Below are 18,391 nucleotides of genomic sequence, written 5' to 3'. Positions count from 1 at the left end.
ATGCTATCAACAACACCTTCCATCACTTTAGTGATGATCGAGGGTAGACTGATTGGATAGGAATTGGCCAAGTTGGATTTGTCCTGCATTTTGTAGATAGGACATACCTGGACAATTTTCCACATTGCCGGGTAGATGCCAGTGTTGTAGCTGTAATGGAACAGCTTGACTTGGTGCATGGCATGTTTTGGAGCATAAGTCTTCAATACTATTGCCAGAATGTAGTCAAGGCCCATAGCCTTTGCTGTATCCAATGCCTTCAGCCATTTCTTTATACCAAGTGGAGTGAAATGAATTGGCTGAAGACTGGTAACTGTGATGCTGGGAACCTAAGGAGGAGGCCAAGATTAACCTTCCACTCGACCTTCCCAGGCACGATGATGGTGGTGTCTGGGACATTGCCTAGAAGGTATGATTATGTATGACTGTGTCAGGTTGTTGCTTGTCTAGTCTGCGAGACAGCTCTTCCAATTTTGGCACAAGCTCCCAGATATTCGTAAGGACAACTTTGCAGGGTTGATAGAGCTGGGTTTGCCATTCTTGTTTCCATGCCTAGGTCAGTGCCGAATGGTCCATCCAGTTTTGCTCCTTTTCAGCTTTTAGAAGTTTGATACAGGCCATCATAGAAGGCATTTACAAATCAAGCGCATTACTATGGTTCTGAAGTCACATGTAGGCCAGACCAGGTAAGGATGGCAGACTTCCTTCCCTAAAAGGACATTAGTGAACCAGATGAATTTTTATGACAATTGACAATGGTTTCATGGTCAACATTATTGAGACTAGCTCTTCATTTTAATTCCAGATTTATTAATTGAATTTTAAATGTGGTGGGATTTGAACTCACGTCCCCAGGAATTAGCCTGGGCCTCTGTTCGTTAGTTCAGTGACATTATCACTATGCCAGTGCCTCACCCACAAAGTTTAAAGTTACTAGTTAAAGTCTTTGCCACCTCCCTATTTATCCTTTCTGCTGCGACATAGGTCCTATCCCAGTTCAGGTGATCACCAACCAATACATTGGTATAGAGTACAGCTCCTTCTTGTCCCAGAACTGGTGCCTGTGTGCCATAAAAAGCAACTCCTGTGTCTCACAGCAACCCTTTAGCTATGATTTTATTCTTTGAATGTCTGATCCCATGCTAATTAATAAGATACTCCGGCAATAATCCAGAGCTTATTTCTCTCAAAACCCTGTTTCTTAATTTAGAGCTTAACTCCTGATACTCTCAGAAGGACCTCCTTCCTATCCTCCCTATGCCGTTTGCTCCAATATAAACCACAACAACTGGATTTACCCCCTCCCTTTCCTAGTTTCTCTCCACAAGCTGTGAGATACACCAAACAACTTTTAATGTTCTCATTTTTGGCTGAAGAGAACACTATCTATTGCCCCAGTTATAGAGTCCCCTATTACTATCACACTTCTATTCTGCTCTTTCCCCCTTGGAGTACCTTCTGAGCCAATTTGTTTTATTTCTTTTGGCTTGCTTAAAAGTATAACTTTCCCAGCCTATTTTAAATGGAACGAACAATTCACATAATGTTCTTGAAGATATACTTATCATTCTTTCAATCATGATGATAGAGAATTTTCCTGAAAACCTTATTTGTCATTATTATTTATCAGTATATGAAATATAATACAATCCTAATAGTAGCCATTCATTTCAACTGTTCTACCAGTAAAACATTTTGGATTTTTATTGCCACTCCTCAACAAATGTTTTAACAAACCACATGGAATAAATTAATTCACTTTTCAAAAGTATTTTGAAGTAATGCATTGGTTTTAGCGTTTGCAGTATGGGTCCCACAACCAGTGTATCTACACTTTGTTTGGTCATCACCAATTTTAATTACTGCACCATTGATAGCTATGCTTTCAGTTGCCTAGGCCCTCCCTAAGCGCTGGAATTCCATTCCTACACTTCAGCACCTCTTTTTCTCAATAATCTCCTTCAAAACATTCCTTAAACTTATTTTTGAACAAATGTTTTTGGTAATCTGATCTAATAGCTCCCTATGTTATTTTTCATAATGCTCCTGTGAAGCACTACAAAAGATTTTCTTACGTTAAAGGCACTAAATTAAAACATGCTGTTGCTGTTAGTCTTTCATTTTCGGTTCAGTACTTCCTGTATCATCTCTTGACAAAGAAGCAAATTATATTTGTCATAGTGAACCAAAATATTATGTCTGATGAAATGGATTGCATTGTCCCTAGAAAATTGGTATTTTCCTTGCACCCTCAGCTTTGAGATCATTCTGCCTATTCTCAGTTCTACTGAATAGCACTGATGATTGATCACCAATATGTAGAAGGATTTCTTCCATTCCACAATTACAGATCTCCATGCTCCTGAGTGTATTCCATGTTTTTTTTTGTCTTCAATGGAGTGTATTTCCATTTTATCTTAATGGATAAATACCTAATTTTATCTTAATGGAGAAATACTTCAAATGGTCAGCGTTGTAATATAGGGAAGATAACGGAATTCCCGCAAGGAGAAAATAGAAAAACATCCAAAAACAGAAGAAATGAAATGTGAGCTTGGATTTCAAAATGAAAAGTCTTGCTTGACCAACTTCATTGAATATCAGTCCAAATCAAACAGGGTGACAGACCTACCTGTGACTAGATTCTAAAGTATGCACACTTCTTATTTGGGTGCTGTGTTATTTTTCTTTCAGAGTGATGCTCAATTCTACCTTGTCCAAAAGTCTGTTGCTATTTAATTTCTGATATTGAAAATAAAACTGGGTTATAAAATTCAGGCAATTGGTGTTCTTTCTCCTTTCACCCCACATTTGGTTTATTGTATGGTGCTGCACACAGGCCAACATTTTCTTATGTTTAATGAGGGTACGCCACAATTTTCCTTATTTTGTTCTTCTTCCTATCTCTGATAGACTGAACCTCTTGTTTACCTACATAACTACAGTAATTGCTCTTCAGTGTCTTCAACTGTCTCTGAAGCACTACGAGATGTTTCTGAGACGTGAAAAGGCAATAAAATGCAAGATATTCTTTCAGAATTGTCTACGTAGCCAATGCTTACTGAATAATTATGACAAGCTCCAAGTTGCCTTGCAGGAAGAGGATGAAACAGAGGTGGGACTATTTGCATGCCGAACTGTGGAATAGATATAATTAAGCAATTCACAACTAGCCAATCACAGCAAAGGTCTGTTGTCCAGCCACACTCAGTTATGAATGATGGAGGACAAATTCACAACCAGAGGAGGTGGCACCACAAATATTCCTATCCTCAATGATGGGAGAGTCCAACACATCAGTGCAAATGATAAGGCTGAAGTTTGCAACAAGGCCAAGTGAGTGATCCATCTTCTGGGGTCTCCAGGATCACAATCTTCAGCCAATTTGATTCCTCATGATATAAAGAATTGGCTGAAGGCACCGATTGCAGCAAAGGCCAAGCAGTTGTACTGAAGACATGCCCCAGCATTGGCTGTGCCCCTAACCAACCTGTTTCAGTACAGCTACAATTTGATATTTACCAAACAATGCAGAAAATTGTCCAGGTATGTCCTGTCCACAAAAAGAACAAAGAACAAAACAACACAGGAATAGGCCCTTCAGCCTGGCAAACCTGTGCCAATATGTGGTTTCTATCTCTCTGTTCGCCTCCCGTTCATGTGTCTATCAAAATACACCTCAAACGTTGTTAACATGCCTGCCTCTACCACCTCCACTGGCAGTGTATTCCAGGCACCCACCACCCTCTGTGTGAACAACTTTCCCACACAACTCCCCAAAACTTACCACCTCGCATCTTAAATCTGTGCCCTCTTTTAATTGACCCTTCTACCATCTGACTAGCCATCCTATGCCTCATTTTATAGACTTCTCCCAGGTTGCCCCTCAGCCTCCGTCTTTCCGGTGAAAACAATCTAAGTTTATCCAACCTCTCCTCATACTTAAAACCGTCCAGACTCTTTGCACATCCACGTCCTTCTGGAAGTGAAGTGACCAGAACTGCATATAATATTCCAGATACGTCCTAACTAAAGTTTTATACAGCTGTAACATAACTTGCCAACTTTTATACTTGATGCCCTGGCTGATGAAGGCAAGCATGCTGTATGCCTTCTTGACCACCTTATCCACCTGTGTTGCCATTTTCAGGGATCCATGGACCACTGAACCAGATCCTTCTATATGTCAATGCTTCGAATGTTTTTGCCTGTTACCGTATAATTCACACCTAAATTTGATCTCCTAAAATGCATCACCTCCCATTTTTCTGGATTAAACTCCATCTGCCATTTCTCTGCCCAAGTCTGAAATCTATATATCCTGCTGTATTCTTTGACAATCCCCATCATGATCTACAACTCAGCCAATTTTTGTGTCATCCGCAAACTTACTAATCAGACCACCTACATTCTCCTCCAAATCACTTTATATATATATATAATCACTATATATATATATTACAAACAACAAAGGTCCCAGCACTGATCCCTGTGGAACACCACTAGTTACTGATCTCCATTCTGAAAAGCACCTTTCCATCCCTACTCTGCCTTCTATGACCAAGCCAGCTCTGTAACCATCTAGCCAGCATACCGCAGATCCCATGAGACTTTACCTTTTGTACCAGCCTGCCATGAGGGACCTTGTCAAATGCCTTAGTAAAGTCCATGTAGACAACATCCACCACCTTTCCCTCATCCATCATTCTTGTTACATCCTCAGTCAAGTTGGTGAGACATGACCTTCTCCACACAAAACTATGCTGCCTATCACTAGCAAATCCATTCATTTCCAAATGTGAATAAATTCTGTCTCTCAGAATCTTCTCCAACAGTGTCCACACCACTGACGTCAGGCTCACCAGCCTGTAATTACCTGGATCATCTCTGTTTCCTTTCTTAAACAAAGGAATAACATTGGCTCTCCTCCAGGCCTCTGGAACCACACCTGTAGCCAAAAAGAATGCAAAGATATCTGTTAAAGCCCCAGCCAATTCCTCCCTTGCCTTGCAAGATAAATTCAACCTGGCCAGTTTCTTCCGCATTACTACTCTTGATCATAGGCATGATGGAAGGTGTCATCAACAATGATATGAAGGAACACTTACACAGCAATGACCTGCTCACTGATACTCAGTTTGGGTTCCACCAGGCCTTTTTGGTTTCTGACCCTGTTAATGTTTTCATCCAAATACAGACCAAAGAGCTGAACTCAAGGAATGAGGTGAGAGAGACTGCCCTTGACATCAAGGCAGCAATGACTAAATGGGGTGCCAAGAAGTCCTAGCTGCCTTAAATGGGAATTTGGGGGAAATCTCTCCACTGGTTGGAGTCTTTTCAAGCACAAAGGAAGATGGTGTGGTCGTTGAAGGCCAATCACCATAGCCCCAGAACATAACCGCAGAAGATCTTCAGGGTAAGGTCCTGGGCCTAAACATCTTTCATTGTTTCATCAAATGACCTTCCCTCTATAATAAGATAAGAAATTGGGATGTTAGCTGATGCCTGCATGGTGTTCAGTACCACTTATGATTACTCAGAAACTGAAGCAGTCCATATCCATAGGCAGCAAGACCTGGAAAACATTCAGACTTGTTATTGGATTAATAAATGACAAGTAATATGCACACCTCACAACTGCCAGGTAATGACCATTCCAACAAGAGAGAATCTAACCATCTTCCCTTGACATTAAATTATATTTCCATCACTGAATTATGGTTTAAGGTGAGAGGAGAGATACAGAAGGGTCCAGAGGGGCAATTTTTTCACACAGAGAGTGGTAAGTGGAACAAGCTGCCAGAGGCAGGTACAATTTTGTCTTTTAAAGAGCATTTAGACAGTTACATGGGCATGATGGTACTGAACACCATGCAGGCATCAGCTAACATCCCAATTTCTTATCTTATTATAGAGGGAAGGTCATTTGATGAAACAATGAAAGATGTTTAGGCCCAGGACCTTACCCTGAAGATCTCCTGCGGTTATGTTCTGGGGCTATGGTGATTGGCCTTCAATGACCACACCATTTTCCTTTGTGCTTGATAAGACTCCAACCAGTGGAGAGATTTCCCCCAAATTCCCATTTAAGGCAGCTAGGACTTCTTGGCGCCCCATTTAGTCATTGGTATAGAAGGGTATGGGCCACACACGGGCAATTGTGACAAGCTTAGGCATTAAAAAAAGGGGCGGCATGGGCATGTTGGGCCGAAGGGCCTGTTTCCATGCTGTAAGCCTCTATGACTCTATGACCTCCAGACTCCTCAAAACCTGTCCACTACAAAGATTGTCAGGTGTGTGATGAAATATTCTCCACTTACCTGGATGAGTGCAACTCCAAAAGCATTCAAGGAGCTTGACACCATCTAGGACAAAACCACCTGCTTCATTGGCACCCCATGTACTTAAATATTCATTCCCTCCACCACAGGTGCACAGTGATAGCACTGTGTACCATTTATATGATATACTGCAACTTGCCACAGCTTTTTTATTAGTACCTGGCAAAATTTATGGTCTCTACTATGTAGGACAAGATAAGCAGGCACAAGTCCTTCTCCAAATCACATACCATCCTGACATGGACCTATGTCACCTTTCACTGTTGCTGAGTCAAAATCCTGAAGCTCACTTTCGAATAGCACTGTGAGTGTACCTGCACCAGATAGCAGGTCCAGCAATCGGTTGGCCATCCCCTACTCAAGAGCAATTAGTAATGAGAAACAAATGCTGGCCTTACCAATAACTCACATCCCAAGAAAGAATAAGACAATGTGGGAGAAAAAGGGTATTTGCCTCCATCAATGCTACATTGAATTGAACTACACAAGATTAACAAAGATCAGGAAAGCTATTTGTCACACCTTTTCTCTTCCATCTAGAACAACTCTATAATGTCTCCCTGTTTCCATCCAATTGCATAAATTGAGTTTTGACTCCCTATCCAAAAGTCCATTCCATGTGTTGACCTACTAACAGGTCTTAAATCTGTCTTTTGCCAATTTCAATCTGGATTCTACTCTCACGATTCAGTTTGAAGTAATTTTCTGGATCCAACTTTTCCATAACATCATTAAGATTGTGACTTAATTACTTCACTTTAGGTCTGTAAATCACTGGTTTCTCCAGTCTTTCCTCATGACACATCTGAAACTGGGAGCACCTGTTTGTTCTTTTCTGAATGGTTTCAAGCCCTGACCTTATGTCTGGGTAACAAATGGGTACAGTATTCAGGATGTCTGACAGAGCACTGCTGTACAGTTTGAGCCTGACCAACTAGGATCAATACGCTACTGTTTTGACTTTATTACTGAATGTCTTATTTGATTATTTTTGCCAAGTGGTGGGTACGGTTAGATTTAAAGCCATTAGATCACTTTCAACTTCATCCTTAGCTATTTCCCCATTTTATTTCTTTTGTCGCATAGCACTTACACTACTTGTAATTTACATGTTCAAATCCAATTGTTCAAGCCAAGTGATTGGATATGTCTTGTGCTGGCTCTTTAGGATCAATTGATCCTGTTGGCTTAATATCATTTCTAATTTTGTCCAATTTACATTGTTTGGTAAATGCCTGGTTTCCAGCTGCTCAGGTTCAATCTTTGCTGCTGAGATTCAAGGTCCTTCCATTTGGTTGATGTTCCAGAACTGTACCCCCCCCCCCCCCCAACACAGGTGCTTTGAGGAGGAGGAAAGGGGAAGTAATAAAGCAGGTTAAAAAATGAGATTCCTGCTCCTTGGGTCCATAGATTAAATCCCCCAACCCCCAAGTTTTAAATATACAGAAAATTATTTGATCAAAAACTGCTCAGATTTTATTGATTCTCATTGAATGGTAGAGCAGGTTTGATGGGCCAAATGACCCACTCCTGCTCCTATGTCTTATGGATTAGTTCAAGCAACATTAATGTTGGTTGAATAAATAAATTACTGAGAGAGAACATTTGCAGGAGTGGGGCTGGAAGAACAAGTAGTTGAATGCTCTTAAGTTTAAGAATTCAATTATCCTATCGTGCGTATGAAAGAATGGCGGAAGGTGAATTCGTTGAATCTTAATCTTAATCTTGTGTTCCAAACCAAGATGCATGGATTTCAAAAACATGGAAGAATTTGCAGCCACTGCACTAGAAAGACAGCCATCCTGTTAAAGGTTTTTACGACATCTAGAATAGAATCCCTACAGTACAGAAAGAGGCCATTCGGCCCATCGAGTCTGCACCGACCACAATCCCACCCCGGCCCTACCCCCATATCTTACCCACTAATCCCTCTAACCTATGCACCTCAGGACACTAAGGGCAATTTTTTTTTAGCATGGCCAATCAATCTAACCTGCACATCTTTGGACTGTGGGAGGAAACCGGAGCACCCGGAGGAAACCCACGCAGACACGAGGAGAATGTGCAAACTCCACACAAACAGTGACCCAAGCCGGGAATCAAACCCAGGTCCCTGGAGCTGTGAAGCACCAGCACTAACCACTGTGCTACACTACAGAAACAGGATGTTAGGCCCAACTAGTGTTTATGCTCCACATAACCCTCCTTCCACTTTATTTACTTAATCTCACCCTATCAAAATATACCTCAATGTGTTTAGTCCTTAAGTACTTTCCTGCCCCATCTAACTGATGATATTTGTGCCATTCAGAACGAGCTGACAGAAGGTAAGCTGGAACTGCTCAGGATCAACTTGGTTTCGATATGGTGATATCCTGACTACCGGTGCCTGCTCATTCTGTTGCATGTGGATCTGTACAATGTAGGCTACTTAATGTCTGGTGTCTTCCAAAACTCACTGCTTGTGATTTTAAAAAGATATTTGAATTCTTGTAGGTTTTTAGTTAAAAATAGAAATGTCCAATGATTGTAGACACCAGCTTGGCTTTTCTCTGTGGAATTTGTCCAACGTATGCAGCCTTAACACTTTTCTCAGTGCATATGACATTCCTAATTTTGAGCCAATTACTCATAGTTGATAGGTCTCTAGTGTTGCTTTCCTACACAGTGCAAACAGATGGTCCAAAAATTCCATACACAGATCCAATCATCACAACATTGGCAAAAATAACAGAACGGGAAACAGAATTTACACTACAGAAACAGGATGTTAGGCCCAACTAGTGTTTATGCTCCACATAACCCTCCTTCCACTTTATTTACTTAATCTCACCCTATCAAAATATACCTCAATGTGTTTAGTCCTTAAGTACTTTCCTCGTGTTCCCTTAAATGTACCTGTTATTTGCTTCAATGAATCCCCATGTGATAGCAAGTCCATGTTCTCATCATTCTGCAAAATATTTCCCCTAAGCTCCTTTACAGCACTTAGTTTGGATCCCCTTCACAAGTGGAAACAACTCTATTTCTAACCTATCAACCATTTCATAATTTGAAAGATATTGCAGATGCTAGAATCTGAAACAAAAACAGATGAAGGGTCATCTAGACTCTAAACGTTAGCTTTATTCTCTCCCCACAGATGCTGTCAGACCTGTTGAGATTTTCCACCATTTTCTGTTTTTGTTTCATAATTTGAAAGATCTCCTTCGTATCTCTTCTCATTTCTAGAGAACAGACTGCAATGTAGAGACTGACTGGTTAAAGTTTTTTAAGTTGTATTTATTAGTGTCACAAGTAAGCTTACTTCCCTGCCGAAGTTACAGTGAAAATCCTCCAGTCGCCACACACCGGGTACGCTGAGGGAGAATTTCGAATGGGAAAAGCGCCTAACCAGCTTTTGGACAGTGGGAGAAACGGGGGCACCCGGAGGAAATCCATGCAGACACGGGGAGAATGTGCAAATTCCACAGTGACCCAAATCGGGATTCGAACCCGGGTCCTGGCACTGAGGCAGCAGTGCTAACCACTGTGCCACAACATTTCCGTTCTGGTATCATTCTCGTAAATCTTGTTTTGCATCTTCTCAAGTGCTTCAATGAACTTTATGTGATGTGAAGAACTTGCACAATGTGTGGTTAACTGACCTTTTGAACACGTTTAACATAACTTCACTGCTTTGATACAAGAACAAAAAAGGCTGAAAAGACTCCGCGGGTCTGGCAACATCTGCAGAGAGAGAACAGTTGACGTTTCATTAGGATCCCACTTTGATATTTTATTCTTTATTTGCGAGAATGACAAAGGAAATAAAACGCGGAAACAATATTAATCCATCGATGTGGCGCGAGGTCATATCAGCGTCTGTTTCAGGCGAACCCTTTCGCTGTGCAATCATGGAAACGGCTTGGAGCGTTTCCATGGAGAAAGGGCACAAGCAGCATGCGTCACTAAGCAATGCTGCTCATCACCATAGTAACCGCTTTGGCTACGAACTCAATAAATAGTCGCCTTGTCCTCTTGCCATCGGCAGCAGCTTCTCAACCTCGTCCCAGTCCCCAAAACAATGACAGGTTGTCTCATGGCTACCAACTAATTCCTAAAGAAAAAACACTGCAGTGTTTATAAACCCTGGAAACTGTTAATCAGGTCAGGCAGCAATGTATCACTTCCCGCTTCTGCTGATTTCTCTTCCCTTTTTTGCCTCTGCCCTCGTTACCTCCATTTCTCTCCACTGCCACCTTCACTCTACCCTGTACCATTCCTACTCTGTCACTTAACGCGATTCCAAAGTGAGAAAAGGCAAGTTAATGCCCTCTGGATATCCAAGTATCATCTTAATGGTCAATGTTGCCCCATTGACAAATATCCAATTTGTTCAGCCAACACAATTCCCTCACTTTAAATGGACATTTTTCCCCTCAAACCAGTTCAAGCAAATACCATTCCAACCGCTTTCACTCAAGAGTTTTCATCCCCTACCAAATACTCCAAGCCAGCATTCTTTACCTTCCTTCCCATGAGTCAAGCAATTATTCCCTTCCTTTCATCCCACAATGTTGCACTTTTTTATGGAGCACTCATTACCTCTTATTTTTCTATCTCTTCAATGCCATCTTCACTCTACCCTTAGTATCACTTATTTGATTTGTCACATGTATTAACATAGTGAAAAGTATTGCTTCTTGCACGCTATACTGACAAAACATACCATTCATAGAGAAGGAAATGAGAGAGTGCAGAATGTAGTGTTAGTCATAGCTAGGGTGTAGAGAAAGATCAACTTAATGCAAGGTAAATTCATTCAAAAGTCTGACAGCAGCAGGGAAGTGTTCCACCCACTCACCCACTTCCACCACTGTCAAAGTGATTCCAACTGCTGCATACTTTTTGGATATTTTTGGTATTACAACAATTCTCATATGCAGTATTCAAAACCACTTCCATTAATAAAAGCTCTGGAATGGAAATGTTGAGGGGATAATGGCTTGTTTTGTGCTGTTATGTGGATGCAGAGCTGTTTCCTAAAATTTGTCTTTAAATTACTTAAATCTCTCACACAGATGAACTTACATTCTGCTCTTCAAAGCACAGTATGGTGATTTGTTATTGGGACATGATGGAACAATTTTGTTTCATCATAAGAAATGTCCCTTTAGTTACCCTAATTCTGCCTAAGTGTCAGTGCACTTACTGTATGACTTCATTCGATGCCAAAAAAGTTTTTTTCCAAAGCAGTTAAAAGCTGTGATTAATGGGAAACAATATTTTTAAGGAATATCTCAGGATGAAGTTCTCCAGTGCACAGCGAGAGATACAAAGAAGAGAGACTCAAGACCAGAGGAATTGTTGATCATTTTATAATGGATTTTATAGTAGGTCTTCCCAGCAGCTAGCCATTGCAAATTCAACAGGTTTACTGTTTGCTGCCACTATGATTAGGAGTCTGCAATGCCAAAACATCCCCAAAACCCAACATAAAATACAGTTTCAAAATAAAAGCAAAATACTGTGGAAGTTGGAAACGAAACAGAAAATGCTAGAAAAACTCAGGTCTGGTGGCATATGGAGAAAGAAACAGCTCTGAAGAGTCATACAGACTTGAAATGTGACTCTGTTTCTCTCTTTACAAATGCTGCCAGGCTTGCTAAGTCTTTACAGTATTTTTCATTTTGTATACACTGAATCATGTGTCAGTCACCAATGATGTGAAAATCGAATATTCAAATTCTCCCAATGTCAAACACTGAGGAACAGGAATATACACTACTTCCAAAAAAGAGATCCTACAATAAATCACTTTTATGCTTTGAGTATATATAAAGTACAGCGTTCCTGAGAAATTATCATTTCCAACAAAATCATAATGAGGACACCAGTGTTTCAAAAGGTCATTATTATACAGCAGGAACCTTTGGAGGCAGTAAAAGCTGATAACCCTACTGACAAGACTGGTACAAGTAGTTTTTTTGTGTAAATACATGTTGAAGGAGGATCGCACAACTCAGAACCACATTAAAATTCTAACTTATAGAATACCCTTGAGAGGCATGTGAAATAAAGAGATCTATTATGATGAAATAGAATACATGCTTGCACCTAGTATCGGAGACTGAAGAGGAAAGTTATTTTAGAAAAACTGGAAGAGAATTTACTTTGCACACTACATGCAATAAAATTATAAAGCAGTTTTAAATAACTTTCTTTCTACAAAGCTACTACTCTTTTTAAATTCTCTGCCAAGAGATGCACAGTGTATGAAATCTTGAGTTTACTTGTTTTTTATTAGGGCCACCATCTCTGCTGTGAATATACTCTTCATATTTCCAAAATGTAAAGACTGAAATATTTGTTTAACTCAAATCCTGAACATTTTAAATTCATACCAAACCTGGGAGTTATCAAATATAGGAATCAGGATTTAAGTAGTTTGTTGTCGTTGACAAAGGAACCATAGAATACTTACATTTGCTCAATATCTTTTTATTCTGAATTAACAAAAAATTACAGTACTCGTTATAATCCAGACACACTTGTGTACAATGCCAACGACTCCATGTTTTATTGGTTTTGTTAACTTGGGTCTTAGGATGGCAGCTGCCATCAATTGGGTACATCACATCATCGCACCAACCCCACACAAACAAGTCAACCAACTGATACACAGTTAAAATGAAGCACAGTTTTGCTCTACACCATGCACTAGATTGTAGCAAATGGGCTCAGAAAAAAATCCTTCATTTGCTTGACCAATTTGAAAATAAACCTCAATGAAGGGGGTCACCTTACAGTGATTGCATGGGATTTGCAACGGATAAAGTTCTGTTACTGGCGAGTGTTTTAATGCAGCCTGTGTTACAAAAGCAGCAAATTTATTTCAATTGAGATCATCGTTAAACAATTTGTCAGGAACAAAATTTGGAAAAGTCATACACCATGCAATTTTTAAAATTAAATCAACGTGCAAGGATTTTCTTTTAAATATTGCTCAACAGAAACCTTCCCTCACCCATTGGGAAAGGATTAAATCTTGTCTGGATCAGGATGTCAATCTGTACAGTGCAGTACTTAATTGATTGGACTGTGCATGAGGTTACACAGTGTTTTGCATTAGGTCAAAGTTTTAATGGAACAATTTACCATGCGACTGTGGTCAACGAATGGACATTTTGCAAACATTCTCATGCTTTTGCTTTTGGCAAGCACTTCAGCCATTTGCACTTCACATACTTTCCCTGTACACTGTCAAGCATGTTTTCTAGCACCCGTAGTTTTTAAAAAACAAAGTTGCAGTATTTCCATCCCCACGCCATGGCCCATATGCTATATACAAAGTGTGATTTTTTTGTGACTATTCCCCTGTCTTCCTTCTACCCATTGGCATGTCTTCAGCTCCTTTGCTACACTGCCATTGTGTCACCTGCTACAGCCCAGACCCACTCTGTCAAGCTGCTTGCTTATTTTTTTTGTATGGCATTTAATAGATTGTCTGAACAAAATCTTTTGGAACAAAGAAACCTAAACTGCTCAGTTTTTGTTTTGTGAATGATGTGCCTGCACAGCTCTCTGTATTCTCTCTTGGATCCCATACATTTCCAGCAATTGGTTGTAAAAACGTGCACTTTGGTGAGTGTGGCATTTTTGAAGCATCCAGGGAAACACCGTCTGCGAATAAAAACACTGGTCAGCATTATCCCAGGACATGGAACTGTAGCAGAAACATCAAATGATATCTTCTGTACTTAAGTTAATAGTTCCATTCCAATCAACTCAGTCAAACTTTTTAGAACATTGTACTGCATTTATCTACCTGCTACTGCTTTACTGTTACAACCTGTAATGGATTATAATGGCACTCAACATCACTTTGGATAGAGTTCTTTTCACCAAGTCTGCCCTGACCATCCTCAGACTGTTGTATAGTTAGTTAAGGGACAGTGTGGCTGAGACTGATGGTGTGAACAAGAGGGCAACTCAAGGCATCAATTAATAGCCAGATGGTTCATCTGGGCCATTACCAGAGTTGAACAGTTACAGGGCACGTCTGCCCAAGGACACTGAATTTTACAAGAGATCTGGAATTGATTGGAATCTCCTGGAAACAAGACAGTGTGACTTTAAAGAGATTGGATTAAATAAAAAAGCATAACGTACACAACGGATGGACTGATCGTGAGCAGCTCAGAACCTTGAACTCATTATAGCTTTTCTTTTAAGATATTAACTGCATTTGGCAAATTGGATAAATATTTACAGAAACAAGATGGGAAAAAGGACAACACAAGAAAATCTGGTAATGGAACACATTCTAGGTATTTTATTACAGTACAAAAAAATAATATATAAATATACAAAAACATTGTAATTTCAGAACCCAAAAATCTAGTAAGTTGTCATTCTCTCTGAAACATAAATGGAAATCTAAAATAAATGGATGTAGTAGAGAGTGTTGCCACTGGATTTAGGGTAAGCCATGGTCACCTGTGTAGCTGCAGTCACAAGTTCACATTTCCAGACTGTGATAGCTCCTCTTTTGCCCAATGTCTCCCCTGTAAAACCTGTAACTCATCGTCTTGCAGTCATAACTGTGCAGACAGCAGCAGGATTCACCGCACAGCTGCAGAAACACCGGGCACATGCGAGTTGTTACTCCGAGCACCATCCGAATGCTCCTTCATTATTGGATCTGAGGGGCAGGAGTGGGAGGAAGAACAAATCAAATGAAATAAATGTCGGCTATCCACAGAAGCTTCAAACTGCCTCCTGCAACCCAAAGATCCGAGTTACTGGCACTGCAATAGAGGATATAATGACATGTGGAGTCCTTCTATTTCTGAATTGCTAAAGAGGTATTATTAATAGCAGCTGCACTGAGTAGACAGGTCATTCATATTCAAATGCTAACAGGGCTTCTAACAGAGCAGGGGTTCTAAACATTTTTAGCCAGAGGACTCCGCCAATCGCCCCAAACCCCTTTTCAATGATTGGTAATCATGGAACCCCATCTAAATATAATACTAATAGCACAAAAGTACTACTTGCAAAGAGTATTATAATGCTTTTAAGAAAACAGGTATTTCATGCCATCCTCAGCATTGCTCCATGCACATTCCCCTTCTAAGTGAGACAGCCAACCCATTCTATTACATGACAGCCTCTCTCCACTCCTGTTCCGCATTTCACGTTATTTTGTGGCTCCCCTGGAAAATTTGTACAGACACCTGGGGGTAGGGTCCTTGGACCCTAGCCTAAAAACCACTGTGATGGGTCAATGACCTGCCAAATTATGACATCAGTTTGAAATGTTCCTTCTCAGATGCACAAAGACTGACTTTTTACTGCATTCTCCAAGGTGACAGCACTGGGAAAAATGATGAACTGGCTAGAGATATCTGGAAAATGAGGCAGAGCTGCATTCCTCACTAGGTGTCAACTGTGGCTCAACTGGTAACATACTTACCCGAGTCAGAACTTTATGGGTTCAAGTCCTGCTCAAAAATCAGAGGTTGGATTATTTTTTTAAAAAGCAACACAAACATAACAGATGGACTGATCTTGAGCAGCTCAGAAGCTAGAAGCACAAAAATAAAGGCTGCCACTCCAATGCAATACTGAAGGGGTATTGCATTGTTGGAGGTGGTATCTTTCAAATGAGATGTGAAACCAAGGATACCCACTGCCTCCTCAAGCGAAGGGGACAGTGGGTATCCTTGCAAAATAACCCTGGTACTATTTCAAGGAGGAAGAGGGGAGCTATCCCTGGTGTTTTAGCCACAGATTCCAGAATCTTTCCAATAATTGATGTTAGTCAATTAGCCCATCAGTGGCTGGGAAAATGCTGGAATCTATGATGAATTAAGTTGAATGTACTTGGAAAAACCTAGTATGATTAGGACAAGTAAACATCGTTTTATTGAAGGGAAATCTTTTTTGAAAAATTTATTGAGAGTTTCTTGAGGATGTAATTAGTAGGGTAGATAAAGGGAAACTAGTAATGTGGTGCATCAAGATTTCGAAAAGGCATTCAATAAGGTCCTGCAAAAGGTTAACAGGCAAGAAAAAAGGTTCATGGAGTTGGGGGGTAATATATTAGCATAGATAAAGGGTGCAGCTTTTTCAAGTTGACAGGCAGTGAATTGTGAATGCTGCAAGGATCAGAAGAAACAGTTTTGTATTAAAGTTGCTAATGATACCTAATTAAGTGAAAAGGTAAGCTATGGGAAGGGCACAGAAAGACAGCAAAGATTCCCTTCAGTGTAGGAGGCAGCCATTCAGCCCATTGAGTCTGCACCGACACGCCAAAAGAGCGCTCTACTTAGACCCACTCCCCTGTAACCCCATGCATTGATCATGGCTAAGTCACTCAACCTGCACACAGACAGTTGAGTGGGCAACAAAATGGCAGATGGAGTATACAATAGGGAAGTGAGAAGTTATTCACTTTGATTATAAGAATGTTAAAAATCAGATTTTTCTTTAAGAAGGTAGAAACTTACAAATGCTGATGTTCAGAGACTTGATTGCGCTTGCACAAAAATCAAAGTTAGCATACAGGTGCAGCAAGCAATTGGCAAGGCAAATGGAATGATGGCCTTTATTGCAAAGGGAGTGCAGAACAAGAACAGAGAAATCTTGCTACAATTGTTCAGAGTTTTGGTGAGACCTAATCCGGAATAGTGTGTGCAGCTTTGGTCTCCATATTTAAGAAAGGATGTACTTGCATTAGAAGTGATACAGCGAAGGTTCACCAAACTTGTCCCTGGGATGAGGGTGTTGTCCAATAATGACACTAAGTAAGTTGGGCTTATATTCTCTGGCATTTAGAAGAAGGAGGGGTCATTTAAATGAAACCTACAAAATTCTGAAGAGGTTTGATAAAATGAACACAGGGATTGTTTTCACTGGTCTAAAGCACAGGGACAGTCTCAGGATAAGGAACCAATCATTTAGGGTTAAGACAAGGAGAAATTTCTTCGCTCAATGGATTGTGAACCATTGAAGCTCCATCATTGAATACATTCAAGGCTCAGACAGTGAGGTTTTTAGTCTTTGAGGGAATTAAGGGATATGGGGAAGGGGCAGGCAAATGGAATTGAAGCCCGAGATCACCCTTAATGACGGAGCAGGATTGATGGACCACGTGGGTTAATCCTGCTCCTACATACTTATCCCTCAATCAACATCTTTTTAAAATCAGGTCACATCACATTGCAGTTTGCTTTATGAGAGTTAGGTGTCATGTTTCCTATGTTGCAACAGTGAGTTCACTTTTTTTTAAAAATCAATTGACTGCAAATCGCTTTGAGCTGTCTAAAAGATGCTACAGAAATACATATCCTTCTTTCTTTGATTTTACCTTCTCAATATACCATCAACAACTGACTATTTGAATTGAATAGAGGAATATAGACGAAGTGCAAGGCGCGCACACACACACACACACCCCCCCCCCCCCCCCCACAATCTATTTTGCTAAATTTGTCAGCTCTGATGGGAAATTATAGTCTACTCAAATCTTTTAACCCAAAAAAACAAGTCGCTTACAGCAGTAATTCTGCATACAGACAGTGAATGAAGCAATTTAAACTAGCAAGTTCCTGAGCTTAGGGAGAATTTTTGGTGTAGTAGTGGCGGTCAATTTCTTTCTCATACTTACAGAAGTATGGATGTTCCATTGCTTCCTTAGCTGTAAGTCTCTGCTGATGATCATAGCGAAGTAGTTTGTCCAACAAATCCAAGGCCTCTGGGCTGACAAGGTGCCGATTCTCACTGTGAATGAACTGCTCCCAGCGCTTCCGAGAATGTCTGAGGAATAGTGGGTACTTCATTAAAAAACTGAACACCCCAAGGTGAAGTTAGTGAAAACACCAACAGTGAATATTTCCCAGGAAAATCAAGGTATGTTCTGCCCACAATGAATTCATAACATGCACCATTCTTGATTAAATCAAAATACATCAATTCTACTCAAAACATACTCAAGTTTGCTCTGTCCCTGCACCAACTCTGAATAGTAATATCTACTGAGTAGGAATTGTTTCTTTCTGACA

The 18,391-nt window shown here is 40.3% G+C and overlaps 1 protein-coding gene across 5 annotated transcripts in view; it reads right to left on the bottom strand.

Moving 5' to 3' along the window:
- Positions 1-12,808: 12,808 nt before the first annotated feature.
- The window catches only part of csnk2a2b (casein kinase 2, alpha prime polypeptide b), a 41,405-nt gene continuing 35,822 nt past the window's right edge, over positions 12,809-18,391 (bottom strand). For 3 of the 5 annotated variants that reach the window (XM_078211104.1, XM_078211102.1, XM_078211103.1), the window contains exons 9-10: positions 17,998-18,146; positions 14,631-15,027 (exon numbers count right to left, since the gene is read on the bottom strand). In XM_078211104.1, coding sequence (XP_078067230.1) covers positions 14,948-15,027; positions 17,998-18,146 — 229 coding nt within the window. In that variant the 3' untranslated portion in view covers positions 14,631-14,947. Of the gene's footprint in view, positions 14,007-14,630; positions 15,028-17,997; positions 18,147-18,391 lie in introns of those variants that run through there. The other 2 variants (XR_013497629.1, XR_013497628.1) reach the window with 1 other exon arrangement.

The sequence above is a fragment of the Mustelus asterias genome, chromosome 4, assembly GCF_964213995.1.
Source record: "Mustelus asterias chromosome 4, sMusAst1.hap1.1, whole genome shotgun sequence".
NCBI classification, from domain to species: domain Eukaryota; kingdom Metazoa; phylum Chordata; class Chondrichthyes; order Carcharhiniformes; family Triakidae; genus Mustelus; species Mustelus asterias.
Note: the sequence above shows the minus strand (reverse complement) of the source record. Positions and strands in the feature narration are given on the sequence as shown.